The following is a 17,533-nucleotide window of genomic DNA, read 5'->3' as shown; positions in this document are numbered from 1 at the left end:
TGCAAGGGAGGGCAGTTGGGGGCAATCAAGCCTGCAGGGGAGGGCAGTTAGGGATGACCAGGCCTCCAGGGAAGGGCAGTTGGGAGGGGGTGGGACCCAGGCCTGCAGGGGAGAGCAGTTGGGGGGTCCAGGCCTGCAAGGGAGGGCAGTTAGGGGTGACCAGGCCTGCAGGAGAGGGCAGTTAGGGGTGACCAGGCCTCCAGGGGAGGGCAGTTAGGTGCAATCAGGCTGGCAGGGGAGTGGTTAGGGGGTGATCAGGCTGGCAGGCAGAAGCGGTTAGGGGCAATCAGGAAGGCAGGTAGGCGAGCAGTTGGGAGCCAGCAGTCCTGGATTGTGAGAGGGATGTCTAACTGCCCGTTTAGGCCCAATCCCGGTAGGATTGGGCCTAAACGGGCAGTTGGACATCTCTCAAGGGGTCCCAGATTGGAGAGGGTGCAGGCTGGGCTGAGGGACACACACCCCCTGTGCACGAATTTCGTGCACCGGGCCTCTAGTACAAAATATTAAATGTAATAAAATGGGAAATGTTAGGGAGGGGGCGAGAGGAGAGTCTCATATGTAGGAATTTTGTTCTTTTTTTTAAATATAATAAAACTAATATTGGAGTAAAAATAATAAAAGAAGCCTGAGCTGTGCGTGGCAGCTCTCCCCAGCGCTCCCTGAGGAGGGACGTGCAGAGGACAGTGACAGGCCGTGGTGTGCCTCTAATGGAGTCCAGTGCAGGCAGAGGGGAGGGGAGCCAGACCTCCCCTCCACACACACACACACACACACACACACACACACACACAGAGGAAACATACCTGAGCTGAGGAGACCAGATGCCCTGACTCCCAGCAGAGCAGCAGTCCTCGCTTCTATTCTTCTCAGACACTTGCATTGAGCCTCCCCACCCGAGCCCTTGGCCGCCCCTATCTCAAAAGTCATCCTCGGGCCACCCCAGGAGGCAGGCACTGGGAGTCTGCACCGGGTACCCGCGAAGCCATAATCCCATCCTCCTGTGGTTTTTGCTTCTGGGATCTTCCAGGAGAAACCTTCCCATCAGGCACTGATTTCATTCGGGGGATCCTGGGGCTGCTGCTGCCGCCGGTTGACTGGCCCGGAAAAAAAAAAGGCAAAGAAATACCAGCAGCCTTGAAACCTGACCCATGAGCCTTCTGTTCCAGGGGCCTGTCTCCTGGCTGCACGGGGAGTCATAAAATATTAAAGCTGCTTTAATGTCTTAATATTAAAGGGTTCCTTTTCCAATGGAGATTGGGGGACTTTCCTGCTTCCTAGTTCCTTTTCCTGCAAAGACTGGGAAAATTTGATCAATAGAAGCATCTGAAAATTCTATAGCAAAACCACTACTTTTGAAACAGGTGATCTAGCTTAAATGAGTGAAAAGGCTGAATTCATGCACATGTTTGAAAGTACTTCTGTGGCTGTCGTGAATAACTGGTGGATTTCAGTGACCCGACCTTTTGCTACATGGAGAATGTAGCCGCTGAGCCACTGGTTTCGTTGTTCTTTACACCCATTCCTGGGAGCCAAACAAGATGTGCCCAAACCACAAGTAATTAACACCTTGTAGAAAATAGGTGTTAATCAAGATATTCTAAGTGCAACAAATTATAAGGACCAATCAAATAAAGAGACTTTACGACATAGCAATAATCTGACATCTAGGTGTCTTACAAGACACCCTTGATAGAGCGAATATTTGCAAGGGCTGTTTTAATGACACAGCATAAATTCTGCTTTCCTGTAGCTATAGGAGAGGAAGAAAGAGTTTTTTTCCTCCTGAACTTGCTGAGATTTCTTCCATCAGCAATTTTAAGGTCCTCGTTTTCTTGCCAAGCCTTGGAATTCCAAGAGTTAGAACAAGAAAAGAAAGGCAGGCCTGAGAGGCTCAAAGCTCACAATATGAAAGAAAAAAAAGGTAGAATATATGTATAATCCTATATAATAAAAGGGTAATATGCAAATTGACCCTAACAGCAGAACTGCCAGTCACTTTGACGCTCACTGACCACCTGGGGCAGACGCTCAATGCAGGAGCTGCCCCCTGGCAGTCAGTGTGCTTCTACAGGGGGAGTGCTGCTCAGACAGAAGATGGCTCACGGCTGGCCAGCACAGCGGCGGTGGCGGGAGCCTCTCCCACCTCCGCGGCAGCTCTAAGGATGTCCGACTAACGGCTTAGGCGGGGAGCAGGCCTAAGCCGTTAGTTGGACATCCCCCGAGGGCTCCCGGCTGCCAGAGGGATATCTGACTGCCAGCTTAGGCCTGATCTCCTGGGGACTGCAAGAGGGTGCAGACCGGGCTGAGGGGGACACCCCCCCTGAGTGCACAAACTTTTGTGCACCGGGCCTCTAGTTATCAATAAATGGAATAGGAAACATGTAGTGTTTTGCATCTTCAGTACAGAACTCCAAGCTAGGATAACTAAAGGCTGTCAAGTAGTGGTTCCTTAAGGACCTACTTTAAAAGAAAGATGAGACTTATCAGTGACAAGGGTCCTACACCGGCATCTCTCCAAGGCCAGGCAGGTCATATAAATGAGTGAAATGGGCTCAGTGTAAGAAAATAGGGAGTGGCGGGGACTATAACCAGTGGCCGAGCACACGCCTGATTTTTTGTGATACATTGTCCTCCTGTCATCTCATTGAATTCTGGGAAACAATGGTAAAAGGAGCTAAAGGGAGGCGATATTAGCCATTTGGGGAGCAGGATGGGGGTGGTGGTTGGAGGTGGATAGTGGGAGTGAGAGAGAGAGTGAGCAGAGGGAGGCAGGTTGCTGAGAAGAGGGAGAAAGTCACTCCAAACTGCTAACAGTCTTTAAAGCAAGGGGAGAAGTGAGTGGCAGTCAACTCTGAGGCCCTCCTCTATAGCCTAACTGCCTTTTACCTGGATAGTTTTAAAAGTTTGGGGCAGGGGGCGGGGGGAGCACCAATAAAAATTTTGGAAGCTAGTGGGATCACAAGTGATTTATGACTTTTTTATGCTTTTCTGGTATGTTTTAAATTAAAATTTCTTAATGGGAAGAGGTGGCAGAGAATATAAGGGGAGAACCACCATCTGGGGTAGCACAGGGGCTGAGGGCTGAGTAAGGAGAATCAGCCAGGAAGGCCAGTTCTGGGTCCAAGGTCTGGGCAAAAATGAGGCCAGGCCAGGGGTTCAAGGTACAGTCAGACAGGGTGGGCCCAACAGCTGGGGGTCGGTCCCCAGGAACCCAGGGGGTTGGTTCCCTCCCTCGATGCTTTAGAGCAGCCTAAACCGGGTGGTCGGGAGCAGCTGGGTTTCGTTTCTGGGCAAACCTTTAACCCCTGGGGAAGGGCCCATCAACAACAAGCAGGTCCCCGGGCTAAGCAGGGCCCGATGTCCTTGACAACCTCCGACAACGTGACTCTAAAGCAAAGGCCAGAGCACGCTTCCATTCATTCAAAAAGTGTTCATTGAGCATCTAGATGTCCGGCTAACCCTGAGGGGCAGTATGTGTCAGCCATTAATTTATGCTTCGCATGAATTAATTCATGTAATGCTCACTATGACTCTCGGATGTCGGGATATAACGGGCATTACTATTCCCATTTTACAGGAGTGGAAACTGTGGCACGAAGTCGTTCAATAACTTGCCCAAGGTCACTGAGATTTCTGGCTTGAGAGCCCACGTACTAACTGTACTCTACCGCCTGCTTGAGTAGAGCCCACGTTCTAACTATACTCTATCCTTGATAGAGGATATGGAAAGGGCAGGCACGGTTCTGCCCCACCAGAGTGTGCAGGCCGGAGGGAGAGGCAAAGAGCGGATACACAGTGGTGATGAGTCTTCACCAGGTGGTTTCCCCACCTGTCACCAGCTTGAGCAGGTCACTGTAACTGTCCGTGCCTGAGTTTCCTCAAATGCACACCTACCCCCCAGGAATGAATGAGCTGACATGTGTTAGACCAGCTTGCACAGCGCCTGGCACATCATGAGCACCCCATAAGTACTGGTTCTATCTTCTGTTCTTACTAGAGGCCCGGTGCATGAAATTTGTGCACTCAGGGGGGTCCCTCAGCCCAGCCTGCACCCTCTCACAGTCCGGGAGCCCTCGGGGGGGTGTCCGACTGACGGCTTAGGCCCGCTCCCCATGGAACATTCTTAGTGCTGCCACAGAGGTGGGAGAGGCTCCCGCCACTGCCACTGTGCTCCCCAGCTCTGAGCCCGGCTTCTGGCTGAGCAGCGTTCCCCCTATGGGAGCGCACTGATCACCAGGGGGCAGCTCCTGCGTTGAGCATCTGCCCCCTGGTGGTCAGTGTGCATCATAGCAACCAGTCATTCTGCCATTCAGTCAATTTGAATATTAACCTTTTATTATATAGGATAGGATTGGAGGTGAGTCAGGGGACTGGCTCCTTTGTCACTGACCCAGGGAAAGAAGGGCCTGGACTTCAAAAAGCCTGGAACACGGCAGGGAGGAGGACACTGAGCCAGGGAAGAGGAGGGAAACCAGGGCGGGTGACAGTCTTCGAGGCCAGGTAGGCAGGTGTTTACCTCTCACACCTGGAAGCCACCTGAACTCGGGCCGTGGGTCAGTCTTCTGTGAAGAAGTGCCACTTTGAATCACAAATAAGCTAGGACGATTTCCTAGGAAAAACTGGATTTCTGTGATGAATGTTCCTTTGATTGATTCTGCTCCTGTGTGGTCCCTGTCTCACCAATGAGTATTTCATCCCCTGGAATCTGAGCTTCACCCTTCTCTCCACTAAAGCTGCCTTTCTTCCCTTTCCTCCTCCAGATCCTCATTTCCTCAACAACAAAGAAATGTCTGACGTCACCTTCCTAGTGGAAGGAAGACCGTTTTATGCTCACAGAGTGCTGCTATTTACAGCCTCGCCAAGGTACGTACGTCCACTTGGAGAGCGGGTGAATTATGAGTGTGGCTGCTGCTTTTACTATGCTCTGAAGTTCAATTCCGGGGGTACCTCCACCAGACTGGCAGATTATCTTCTCCAAATCAAGGATTCAAGAGTACAGAGCAGCCCTCGCCGGTCTGGCTCCGTGGAGAGGGCATCGGCCCGCAGACTGAAGGGTTGTGCCAGGGTGCGTGCGAGAGGCCACCAATCGATGGGTTTCTCTCGCGTCCATGTTTCTCTCCCTGTCTCTCCTCCCCCCTTCCACTCTCTAAAAAATCAATGGAAAAATATCCTCGGTGAGGATTAACCACAACAAAAAAAAAAAGCGTGCAGGGCATTTGTGCATTGTATCATAGCAACGTTATTCACAATAGCCAGAAGGTAGAAGCAACCCAGGTGTCCATCAGTGGGCGAATGGATAAACTCAATGTGGTGTACACATGTGTTATTCAGCCCCGAAAAGGCAGGCAATTCTGACACGGGCTACAACATGGATGAACCTTGGGGACGTTATACAAAGTGAAATAAGCCAGTCACAAAAGACAAATGCTGTTTGATTCCATTCATATGTGGTCCTAGAGGAGTCGAATCCTTAGAGACAGAAAGTAGAGCGGTGGTTGCCAGGGGCCGGGGGGGGGGGGGGGGGGGGAGAGGAGCGGGGAGCTAGTGTTTAATGAGCGCCTGGTGAGTTCTAGGATTGGCTGTGCAACAATGGGAACATACTTAACATTAACATGACCGTACACTTGAAAATGGTTAAGATGGTAAGTGACATGTTCTGTGTTTTTTACTTACAATAAAAAGAAAGAAAAGAAGGAAAGACTAGCCGAAACCGGTTTGGCTCAGTGGATAGAGCATCGGCCTGTGGACTCAAGGGTCCCAGGTTCGATTCCGGTCAAGGGCATGTACCTTGGTTGCGGGCACATCCCCAGTGGGGGGTGTACAAGAGGCAGCTGATCGATGTTTCTCTCTCATCGATGTTTCTGACTCTCTATCCCTCTCTCTTCCTCTCTGTAAAAAATCAATAAAATATATTTTTTAAAAAAGAAAAGAAAAAGAAAAGGATATCAACCAAGAACTATTAAAATATTAAAAAAAAAAAAAAGAAAGAAAGACTAGTGGGCAGCCATCGGCATAAACGGCAGCCAGCGCCTTTGTGTGACTCGGCGCCTGTGACTCCAGGCAGACAGGGCACGTGTGGGGAGAGCTTCGCAAGCAGCGCGTGGGAGCAGAGCGTGGATTACGTTTGCACTCCCTCCGCCAGGTGCCTCGTGCCGTGCACAACCTCACACACAGCCGCCTGGGAAGGCCTGCTCTCCACCTGTCAGGGAACTTTGGCGTAAGCCACCGAAATACACGGGTCCTGTGAGCCTTCCTCTTCCCTGACTGTGGAGGGGACAACAGTCTGACACCCTCAGCCAGCTCCGCCACTGCCCTTCCTCCGCCTTTCGGTTTGAGGTGAGGAGGGTTGACCATGTGGAACCCCGTGGTCCAAGGACCTGACCAGGATGAGGGAGGCTGAGAGCCCACATGTCTGCTTTGCCACCACAAGAAAAACATGCCGCCTCTTGCATAGTTCTCAGTTACGATACTATTGAAAAAACGGGTCAATATCGTGATGACATTGATTGTACCATAGCAACATATTCATTTCTTGGTTTGGACAAAGGGACCATGGCTGTCTGTAGGATGTTAACAGCAGTGCGGACTGGGTGAAGGGTAAGCAGGAGCTATCTTTGCACGTCTTCTATAAATCTATAATTATTTCAAGATTAAACATTTAATTTTAAAAAAAAGAAACACAGAGCTTATTCCTAAATAGATTATCAGTGTGTTCCAGTGGCAGGTTCTCTACCCTCGAGGAGTCAATAGTTTAGTGGGCGGCAGGAAAGCGCATCTAAAACTTCAGGCAGAAGGTCAGCCATGGGGGAGCCCTAGGTAGTCAACAGATGTTGACTCCGTACCCACGATGCATCGGACAGGCGTGGGCTCTGAGGATGCAGCAGAAGCAGAAAGGGCAGAAGTCCCAGCCGGCCTGGAGCCGCGGTTGTTTGGGAGGGGGAAGGCTGGATTGGAAAACTCCCCGAGCAGCAAAGGATCCAGCAGGAGCTCAGGGAAGGCTCCCTGGAGGAGGCAGTCTTTGTGACGGGCCCTGCAGGACAGATGGGGTTTTCAAAGGCATTCGCTCTTTTCTAAACACCTGCTTGAGAAATGACGCTGTTCTTTTTTTTTTTTTTTTTTTTTTTTTTTAATTGAGGAAGGAGGAGAGAGAGATAGAAACATCAATGATGAGAGAGAATCATTGATTGGCTGCCTCCTGCATGCCCCCTACTGGGGATCGAGCCTGCAACCCCGGGCATGTGCCTTTGACCGAAATTGAACCTGGGACCCTTCAGTCCACAGGCCAACGCTCTATCCACTGAGCCAAACTGGCTAGAGCAACACTGTCTTTTAAGTTGAGGTTTAACTTCAGATTGGATTACGGTATCCTACAGGGATGGGGAGGGTTAAAGTAAGAAATCTGTGGCGATGTCCTTGCTGTGTGTCAGAGACAGGGAGATGAAAGAGCCGCGTTTCTTGCCAGCTGTGGGTGTGCTTGCGAGTCTTTTTCTCTTTTTGTGATCTTGTTCAGGTTCAAAGCCCTGCTCTCCAGCAAGCCAACAAATGACAGCAGCTGCATAGAGATCGGCTATGTGAAGTACCCCATCTTTCAGGTGAGCCCCTGCTGGGTGGGCCCAGAGCATGGGGGGTTCCCTCCGGTCGTTGGCCTGTGGATTAGCCTCTGCAACAAACCATCAGTCTCCTGCACTCCGGCCCCCTTCTCACACTGCCCTTCCCGTTTACCATCCATTCATCCCTGCACTGTTAATTGGGCGGGTTGTGGTTTACGTGGCATCTCTGAGGGGCACAGCAGCCATCTACCCTTTCCCACCCCCCTTCATGCTCCATTCATACGTCGTGCCCCATAAGGGCCTGCTTGCAGCTCATAGAAATTCACCCCTGGATCAGCTTTGCAGCCCTATTTCTGGAGCCCTGAGTCTCCTCCAGGGCCTGGAGCCTGGTGGGCTGCTTACACCTCCCAAGGCAGGCCTGCCGGGGAGATCGGGGTCCCTCGGTGCTGTCCTTCCGCCAGCCAGGTTTAGCAGGCCAACGTGGGCGTGCTGGGAGGGTGCTTGGCAGGGTCTGAATTGGACCTTGTTTTCCTCCCGTTCAATTCTGGAAGGTCAGTCCTGGAAAGAGTAAGCAGGTGGGTAAGACTCGAGCCAGCCCTCGGGAGCCTCTCAGTCTAAGACAGTGGTCGGCAAACCGCGGCTCGCGAGCCACATGTGGCTCTTGGGCCCCTTGAGTGTGGCTCTTCCACAAAATACCACGGCCTGGGCGAGTCTATTTTGAAGAAGTGGCGTTAGAAGAAGTTTAAGTTTAAAAAATTTGGCTCTCAAAAGAAATTTCAATTGTTGTACTGTTGATATTTGGCTCTGTTGACTAATGAGTTTGCCGACCACTGGTCTAAGACGGTTGAAGAGACATCTCAGAGATGAGCAGGAGGCCAGGCTGGCCGGGACCAGGGTCACGGAGCCGGGTCCTCCTCTGGACTTGGAAGGCAGAGCTGCATTCCAGGACTTACATGCTGCATTGCTCTCTCTAAACCGATGCCTCCCCCTGTTTAAAATCAGTGTCCCTCATGGGACCTTGGACAAATGGCCCAATCTTCCTGAGCCTCAGTTTCCAGGCACAGCATAAACATAAACAAAGGCACAGAAGTGGGAAGCCGTGGGGCATGTCTGAGGGAAAGGGATGATCAGTGCATTGGCTGGGTCTTCAGGGATAGCAGAGATGGAATAGACACTGGGACCACCTGGTGTGAGCCGCGTGGGGAGAAGACAGGCCAGGTGACAGGTCTTCCCTCCAATGTTGGCCCTGGTGCCCCAGATCCTGCTGTTCCGAGGGCTGCCAGGGAGACCATGCCCTCGCACTAGCCCCAAAGTCTGCATTTCCACCATTAGAGATGCACTTTTCTTGTTATGTTGAAACTTCAAAATAAAGAATACTCTCCCAATAACCATAGGCAAGACTCTCTCGGCCTCATTAAGTGGGTTATTTTCTAAGGCATAACTGATACACCACTTCCCTGCTAAGCATAGGTCCCTGTTGAATGGGCTACTTTGGACTAAGCATTGGGGAGCGGATGAAAGGGGTGCCAAAGCCAGCCCGGGTGAGCCGTCCCACTGGGGTGGGGGTAGCAGAGAGGAGGCTGGAGCCCCAGGATGGGACTGGGGAGTTGGCACACCCCCACTCATCGGAGTGCCTGTTTCCCCTTTTCCCAGCCCCTCACCCCAACCCCTCACTGCATTTCCTACTGAGAGCAAAGTGGCCACAGCCCCTTGCAGAATGGCGGCAGCTGTTGAAGTTAAAAGTTTCCTTGAAACCGCTGCTTGGCTTTAGGGTCGGGGTGGGGAGGGAGGTGAAGAAACCTTAATGGGGCTCCAACTGTGAATGAGGCACCAGCCTCTGCTTACACGTGGTTATCTGGATTATTCTGGCCATTTTGGGAGATAAAACAACTGAGGTCCAGAGAACGTAAACGATGCGCCCCCTAGTCTCAGTGATAGTTAGTGACTGAGCCAGGATTTGAACCAGCAGGTCTGGTTCTGGAATACACTTCCTACGTGGGAGCACTGGTATTCTTGAGCGCTTCCTATGTGTAAGGCTCCAAGCCGGTGATTCTCACCTGGGCTGCATGTTAGAGTCACCTGGGGAGCTTTGACAGCGCCCCATAACCAGGCCACGAATCAGACCATTTCGATCAGACTCTGAGCCGAGGCCCAGGCATCAGCATTGGGGAGCCTCCCTCCTCCCCCCATTACCCCAGCACTCTCAGTTACGGTGGTTCTCACACCTTAGCTTCAAAATACCCAGCGGGCAGAGGGGACTTGTGAAAACACAGAAACCACGTCCCAATGCCGATTCCCGGGCCCCGCCTCCAGAACCCCCGATTCTGTCAGGCTGGGCTGCGGCCTGAGAAGGTGCACGTCTTACACGAACCCAGGTGATGCCGATGCTACTGGTCCAGGGACCGCCCTGAGAACCACGGCCACCCATCGTCTCCTTGGGCCCTCCCAGCTGCCCCTCCCGGTAGCTCTTCCCCCACCTTACAGACAGGATGTGCCCAAGCTCCCACCGCTCCTCACAGCCGAGCTGAGGTTCAGACCCAGGCCTGGCTGACCCGGTTCAGACCCGGACCTGTTCTCTTCACTGCCTCCCTGTGGTGGCGACTTGGGCCTTCCCTAAAAGCCACCCAGGCCTGAGGACAGAAGCCGGGCCCGTTAGAGTTTGGAGCATGAGCTAGAGCTGGAACGTGCACGTGTCCCCAGCTCGCTGAGAGCCAGGAAGGGGGACCGTACACCATTAGGCCTGGGACTAATTGGGGAGGTTCCTAAAATAAGAACCTGTCTTGCAATAGGCACTCAACAAATTCAACAGGTTCTCGGAATAAGAGACGGCGCCGGGGAAAGCGCAGCCCAGAGCAATGGAGGCCTGTAATTGCTTCTGATGGGAAAGGCTTGCCGGCCACAGGGGCCTCGAGCTCCTGGGAGGGGCAGGGAGCAGGCCCCCCCGGGACTTCGGCCTGCGCCCGCCTTCTTCCCCATAAAAGAAGAAAAGCCTCATTTGTGGCTTGAAATAGGCCACGTCGGGCTGAATCCAACCCAGGAGGAGGCTCCCAGGGGCCTGTTCACCTCGCTTCCCTGCTGACAGGAGGATTTTAGTAAATGAGGCCGCCTTGCGTTTCCTCTCTCCACGACCGCTTAACATCACGCACGGGCGGGAGCCAGACACAGCTGAGGCTGCACCTGGACGCGGGGCCTCCGTGAGGCTGTGCGCCCTCTGAATCGGGCTTCATGCAGGTTGACAGCTGCCAAGCAAAACAGCTCCGCAGCCAGGCCGTGCAGCCTAATGACGGTGCGTTTCACCTCCTTGCAGCAAAGGCTTGTGCTGGCAGTGTCCGAAGGTGGCATGGGGCAGCCCCATTGAAATGCCATTTGCCTGGGATCTCCCCCGACGGGCAGCATTTGCGGGCCACGGCCCGACCCCGAGTAAATGAGATAACAGGATGAAGTGCTTGGGCAACAGCCCTCAGGGTTGTTATTGTTGGTTTGGCCTTTATTAAAGTTCTGGGAGAATGAATTGACGTCAGTGCGGCTTTAAGATGACTGTGTCTGTGTGGCTGACGCCTCCCATACTGTGTCCTTCCTTCCAGCTGGTCATGCAGTATCTCTACTACGGTGGCCCGGAGTCGCTGCTCATTAAAAACAACGAGATAATGGAGGTAAGGCATCCGCAGTGGCATTGGGGGGATGGAGGGCACCTCTGTAAACTCAGGTCTTGGCACACGTCGGCAGGTCTGGGAACCTCGTGTTGGGTTTTCGCTTGGATGCAGGTTTGGGGGTCCTGTCTGACTCCTCATGGAAGGGTGGGGTGCTTGGTGCACTAGCAAAACCCCTTCACTGAAACCGTTTTAACTGGCTTGCAGGTGGTTGTGGGGGGTGGGGGTGCGGGCAGAGGAAATTTACTGAAGAGGCTGAGTGTGCAAGCACAGCTGGGGCTCAATGTCCTCATCAGGAGCTATCCTTGATGCCTTGTCCCTGGTCATTTGTAAGAGAATTATATCATCTAAAAACAGCCTTCAAACCCCAGCTCTGGCCCTGAGCAGAGGCTGGGAGCCGGTTACTAAGTTCTCCTGGTTTCACTGAGGTTGACCACCCCTCACTCCCGCAGCACCCCGGCCGCCCCTCACTCCCGCAGCACCCCGGCCGCCCCTCACTCGCGTCTGCCTCGGGGATTCAGCCCGTGGCAGGGACCTGTTCCTGCTCTTTTCTGTCCTGAAAGGAAGCGCAAGGCAGCCTCAGGATCTCCCCTGCTCCCTCCTCGAAGCGGAACCCTCGTTGGTTTTCTGATTCCAAGGTGGAAGCTTTGAACCAAAAGCCCAAATCACTCTGCTCCTGAGCAAGACACAGGACCCCATTCAGGCGTCTAAAGTCCAGGGTCCCTGGCTGAGCAGAGATGTCAGAACGCTACCCACCGGTTAAAGCATGGACTCTGGGCCAGACTGGATTAAATCCAGGCTCTGCCCCTTCTGAGCTGTGTGATCTGGGACAAGTATTTAACTGCTCTGAGCCTCAGTTTCCTCACCTATAAAATGGGGGTGATAATTCTACCTCATTGGGGTTTTAGGATTTTAAGAGTTCCTGTGTATCAGGTGCTTAGAACAGTGCCTGGCACATAGTGGGTGCCATAGAGCAGTGTCCTCACTGTGTGGCCCCTTTATCCCTTTCTTACTGCATGAAAGCTTCCTGAGTAAATGAGATATAGGATGAAGTGCTTTGTAAACGGCCCTCAGTGGTCACCCTCCTGCCCCCCCAAAAGTGACTCTCCTGTCTCTCTGAACCACCCCTCTGACCTTCTCCTCTCCTTCAGCCCCAGGCTATAGTCTCAGGACACATGCTCTTTTGTAAACTTTTTTTTTTTCAATTATTTCACAATTTTATAAGTCCTGGTGTAATTTTATGGGTTTTTGTTTCCTTTTAATTGACTTGAGAGGGAGAGGGAGACAGAGAGAGAAACATCAATAAGAGAGAAACATCAATTGGCTGCCTCCTGCACACCCCCTACTGGGGATCAAGCCCACAACCCAGGCATGCGCCCTGACTAGGAATCAAACCAGCAGCCTCTTGGTGCATAGACGACACTCAATCCACTGAGCCACACCAGCCAGGCTGTACACATTTTTAAAAATTCTTTTCAAATCAAAATAATGAACGTATATTTAGATCATGTAAATAATACAGAAGGGTTTGTTTAAAAAGAGCTGTTCACCCAGCCCCCGGCCCCCCAAGCCTTTCCCCAAAGGCAGTCCCTTTGACAGGTGTTTTAGCTCTTTCTTCTCCTCCCCCAAGCCTGCCGTCTCTCAGCACACTTCTGCCAAGTCACTTGCCCGGCTGGGATGTCAACATACAGCGATCCCTGCCCTCCCAGACGCTGGGGAGGCAACGGGCATGACATCATGTCTGGTGTGAGAAGGGCTGTGAGGAGGAGAAAGACAGGGTCGTGGGGGACAGGCGGAGATGGAGGGAGGCCACCTGAGATGAGGTAATCTGGGAGGCTTCTCGGAGGAGGTGATATTGAGTGGAGTCCTAGATGGACAAGGAGCCAGCCACGTCCATATCCATCTTGCTAACGAATGCCATTCACCCTGACTTCTGGACAGAACCGTTTTAGGCATTTTGCTTGACCTCCTGCTCTAGTAGATGTGAGTGTGGTTCCCTCCCAGCCCACCCTTGCCCTGAGCCACCTTCCCCACGACAGAGTTCCACCGCTGTGTCTCATTCCTCCCGTGTCACCTCCGCGCTTTAAAACGAAGGTGACGTGCCCACAGTATTCCCGGTCCCTTCACCTCGGGCCACCGCTGTGGAGCAGGGGGATTTTCCTCACCTTCCACCTCCCAACCTCTAACGGGCTCTGTTATTGTTTTTAGCTTCTGTCGGCGGCTAAATTTTTCCAGCTGGAGGCTCTGCAGCGACACTGTGAGATTATCTGTGCCAAAGGCATCAACACGGACAACTGCGTGGACATTTACAACCACGCCAAGGTAAGGGCCGCTCGCGCTGCCTGAGCTGACCGTGCGCGCCCGCGGGCGAGGTGTCCCTGCACGGTCAGACGCAGACAGGCAGAGCCCAGGCCGGGCCCGCTCACCCGGGACTGATCCGCCTGCACCCTCCCAGCTCTGGAATAATGCCTGTCCCTTCCTCCCTCCCCTCCAGATGCAAGCAGGAACCCAGAAGTCCCCGAAGCAGGTTTGTTTTTACCCAGTGCCTGAGCCCCGCATTGCAGGCTGCTTCAGCCGCAGGTGGCCACTGGGTCCCGCAGGTGTGACAGGCTCCCAGGGGCAGCCCCCGCGGAGCCAGGTTCTGGAACAGAGGTTCTCGGACTGTGGGCTCCAATCCAGCTCCATCAACACCCCCAGGGAACCTGTTGGGAGTGTACATTCTAGAGCCCCATCCCTACCTACAGAATCAGAAACTCTGGGGGAGGCCCCCCTGTGGCTTCGCAGGTGATTCTGGCGCCGTGGTTGCCAGCACGGGCCGCACAGGAGCATCAGCCTGACGCTCACTTAAAATCCCTGGTCCTGGGACCTCTCACAGAGCAATTCAATCAAGCTCTGTGGGGGGAGTTGGGAGAGAGCCGGGAGAGAGGGTGTTTTTCGAAGCTCCCCCTGTGATTCTCGGATGTGGCCAAGGTTGAGATCAGGGTGTCAGGACTGGGGAGAGCCAGGGACAGGTGGGACACTACTAACCAGCATCACTAAGGGAGAGTTTAAATCTGCTTAGTTCCCGCCCCGTGGCCACAGCCAGGTCCCGGCAGGGGGGCCCAGGAACCTGTATTTTTAACGAGCTTCCAGGGTGACTGTTGTGACTTCACGCCAAGGCCAGTCTTCACTCTAGTTTCTGGGACCCACTGGTTTTAATCTAGTTCATCTCACCCGTGGGGATCTGGGACCAAGAGGATTAATTAGCCCAGGTGCCGCTTCATGCTGTTTCCTGTGCTCAGGACGGGGGATTAACATTTGCTAGGAAGAAATAATGAGATAAGATCAGGAATCAATTAAAAACAAACAAAAAACTTTCGGTAACTGGAGCTCGGTGTCCTTGCCTCTGACATCCACATCTCTGCGGAGTGACAACTGATGTGTGGATAATTCTCTCATGGCTCATCGGGAAAAATCAGGTTGCATGTGAGATGTTATTTTCTGTCTTAAACCAACATTCAACAATTCCTTTTCATGTGCAGGCTCCTGTGCTAACAGGCTTGTTGCACCACCTCTCTTAATCTTCACCACAAGCCTTTTAGATAAACGCTATCATCGGTCCCATGTCTTAATAAGGAAACAGGCACAGAGAGGTTAAGTAACTTGCTTAAGGTCACACAGCGATTACTGAAGGGTTGTTTTCTTATTGTGGTACAATATATGTAACATGCAGTACACATTTTAACCATTTCTAAATGTGCAGTTCAGTACAATTAAGTCCATTCACATTGCTATGCAGCCATCACCACTCTCCATCTCCAGAGTTTTCATCTTCTCACATGGAAACTCTGTACCCATTAAACACTAACTCCCCATGTCCCTCTCCACCCAGCCGCCGGAAACCACCATTTTACTTTCTGTCTCTGTGAGTCTGACTGTCCTAGGGATCTCATGGAAGTGGAATCACACAGTATTTGTCCTCTTGTGACTGGCTTATTTCACTTAGCACCATGTCCTCACGGTCCATCCATGTCTCGGCATGTGTCAGAGTTTCCTTCCTTTTTAAGGCTGAGTAATATACGTATACACCACACGGTGTTTATCCATTCATCCACCATTGACATTTAGGTTGCTTCCACCTTTTGGCTATTGTGAATAATGCTGCTGTGAACATGGTGGACAAACCCTGTGTTCGAGCCCCTGGTTTCAGTTCTTTGGGGTATGTACCCAGGAGTGTAAACCTAGATTTGTCTGACTCCAAAGCACAGGTTCTTAACTTTGGGTTTACTGGGTGGCCTAAAAAATTGCTTGAAATATTTGCAATGATCCTTGATACTAAAAAAATATTTTCTGATTGGTCATCAGTAAATCAAAGGTAGAACCAGGCTACTTACTTCATACATGCACACACACACACACACACACACACACAGAGCACTGGGTGTTTTGGTTAAGTGACAGTTTTACCAAACTCTGGTTTCTCAGGACACAGCCTTTTATTTTTTTTTATATATATTTTATTGATTTTTTTTACAGAGAGGAGGGGAGAGGGATAGAGAGTTAGAAACATTGATGAGAGAGAAGCATCGATCAGCTGCCTCCTGCACACCCCCTATTGGGGATGTGCTTGCAACCAAGGTACATGCCCTTGATTGGAATCGAACCCGGGACCCTTCAGTCTGCAGGCCGACGCTCTATCCACTGAGCCAAACCTGTTCAGGCAGGACACAGCCTTTAAAAAAAAAAAAATCTTAAACTGATTACTTTGCAGAAAAGCATCCAGAAAGACTCTCTCTCCCCAGGAAGAGAGCCTGATCAGTCTGTGGTCCTCCGTCCCCCACCCCCCAGCCAGGGACACGCAAATTGCCCTGTGAACCCCACATCGCACGTGGCTTTGCCGTGCCCATCACCTTGGTGGTAAGGCCTGCATTCCACAATCCCATTTTAATCTCTTCATGCTCCTTGGCAGGCAGCCTCGGTCGCTATCTCGCTATTTAATAATGCAGCCCCGTGCAACCTGAGCCCCGGCTGGGCGCACGTCTGTGCCACAGGCTGAGAACATCTGTGGCAGAGAACTCTTTCATTTAGGTACCTCTGCAGCCGGAGCTTTGCCTTTTACAGACACCGGCCTCGGCCTCCCAGGCCACATCCTGGAGCGTTTCCAGTGCAGACGCCTGTCCTTCCTGGGAACACGGGCATGGAGGCCTGGGCAGTGCCCGCGCCCCTGCCCTGCCCCCCTGCCCCCCTGCGCTGTGGACACTGCAGCCCCCGCCAACAACCACGTGCCGTGTGGATTCTATGACTGACAGATTGTGCTGCAAACGGGGGCTGATGTAGTGAAAGAGAACAAAAGGAAAGAAACCAGCACTTGGTGTAGAACCACAGGAAATGCAGGCATTTCGTTGCTAACCACCCTGTTCCAAGCGTCAGCAAGACCATGGCAACGTTACCTCCATACCCCATCTAACTGAGGCAGCTGTGGAGTTTTATACAGATGAGAAGCCCATTCCTTAAATGCTCGGCTTAGCCATCCTTCCTTAACCAGCAAAGCTGTCCCAAACGAGGGCCATCAGAGGCTCCGGAGCCAACAAACCTTTTCTGTGAGGGGCCCGGTAAATATTTTCACGCAAGCCATACGATTCCTTTGGTACCTACTTAACTCTGCCATTGCAGTGCAAAAGCAGCCACAGACAATATATAAATGAATGGGTGTGGCTGTGTTCCAATAAAACTTTATTAACAAAAACACGTAGCGGGCCTGTGGTTTGTCAACCATTGGTCTAGGACAGTGATTTTCAACCTGTATGCCGCAAGAATTTTTAAAACATGCAGGCAGCCCTAACTGGTTTGGCTCAGTGGCTAGAGCGTCAGCCTGTGGACTGAAGAGTCCTGGGTTTGATTCCAGTCAAGGGCACATGCCTGGGTTGTGGGCTTGATCCCCAGTGGGGGACGTGCAGGAGGCAGCCAATCAATGATTCTCTCTCATCATTGATGTTTCTATCTCTCTTTCCCTCTCCCTTCCTCTCTGAAATCAATAAAGATTTTTTTAAATAAATAAATAAAATAAAACATGCAGGCATTGACCTCTTCTCCCTTAGATTGTCAAATAAAAGAATGACAATTGCCAACACAATAACTGTCCAGTGTGAATGAATAAAAATTATGCAAGCCCTCGCTGGTTTGGCTCAGTGGATAGAGCGTCGGCCTGTGAAATGAAAAATTAGACATATTTTGCCCTAGCCGGTTTGGCTCAGTGGATAGAGCGTCAGCCTGCGGACTCAAGGATCCTGGGTTTGATTCTGGTCAAGGGCATGTACCTTGGTTGCGGGCACATTCCCAGTGGGGAGTGTGCAG

The 17,533-nt window shown here is 52.0% G+C and overlaps 1 protein-coding gene across 1 annotated transcript in view; it reads left to right on the top strand.

The window, feature by feature from the left end:
* The window catches only part of ABTB3 (ankyrin repeat and BTB domain containing 3), a 257,095-nt gene that overhangs the window by 233,800 nt on the left and 5,762 nt on the right, over window positions 1-17,533 (top strand). Inside the window, exons 13-16 of the mRNA XM_079775307.1 lie at window positions 4,761-4,863; window positions 7,511-7,592; window positions 11,135-11,203; window positions 13,409-13,522. Of these exons, the coding sequence (XP_079631433.1) occupies window positions 4,761-4,863; window positions 7,511-7,592; window positions 11,135-11,203; window positions 13,409-13,522 (368 nt within the window). The remainder of the gene's footprint in view (window positions 1-4,760; window positions 4,864-7,510; window positions 7,593-11,134; window positions 11,204-13,408; window positions 13,523-17,533) is intronic.

This window comes from Cnephaeus nilssonii, assembly GCF_951640355.1.
Source record: "Cnephaeus nilssonii genome assembly, chromosome: 6".
Lineage (NCBI taxonomy): Eukaryota > Metazoa > Chordata > Mammalia > Chiroptera > Vespertilionidae > Cnephaeus > Cnephaeus nilssonii.
This window is presented reverse-complemented; position numbering and strand designations above follow the sequence as displayed.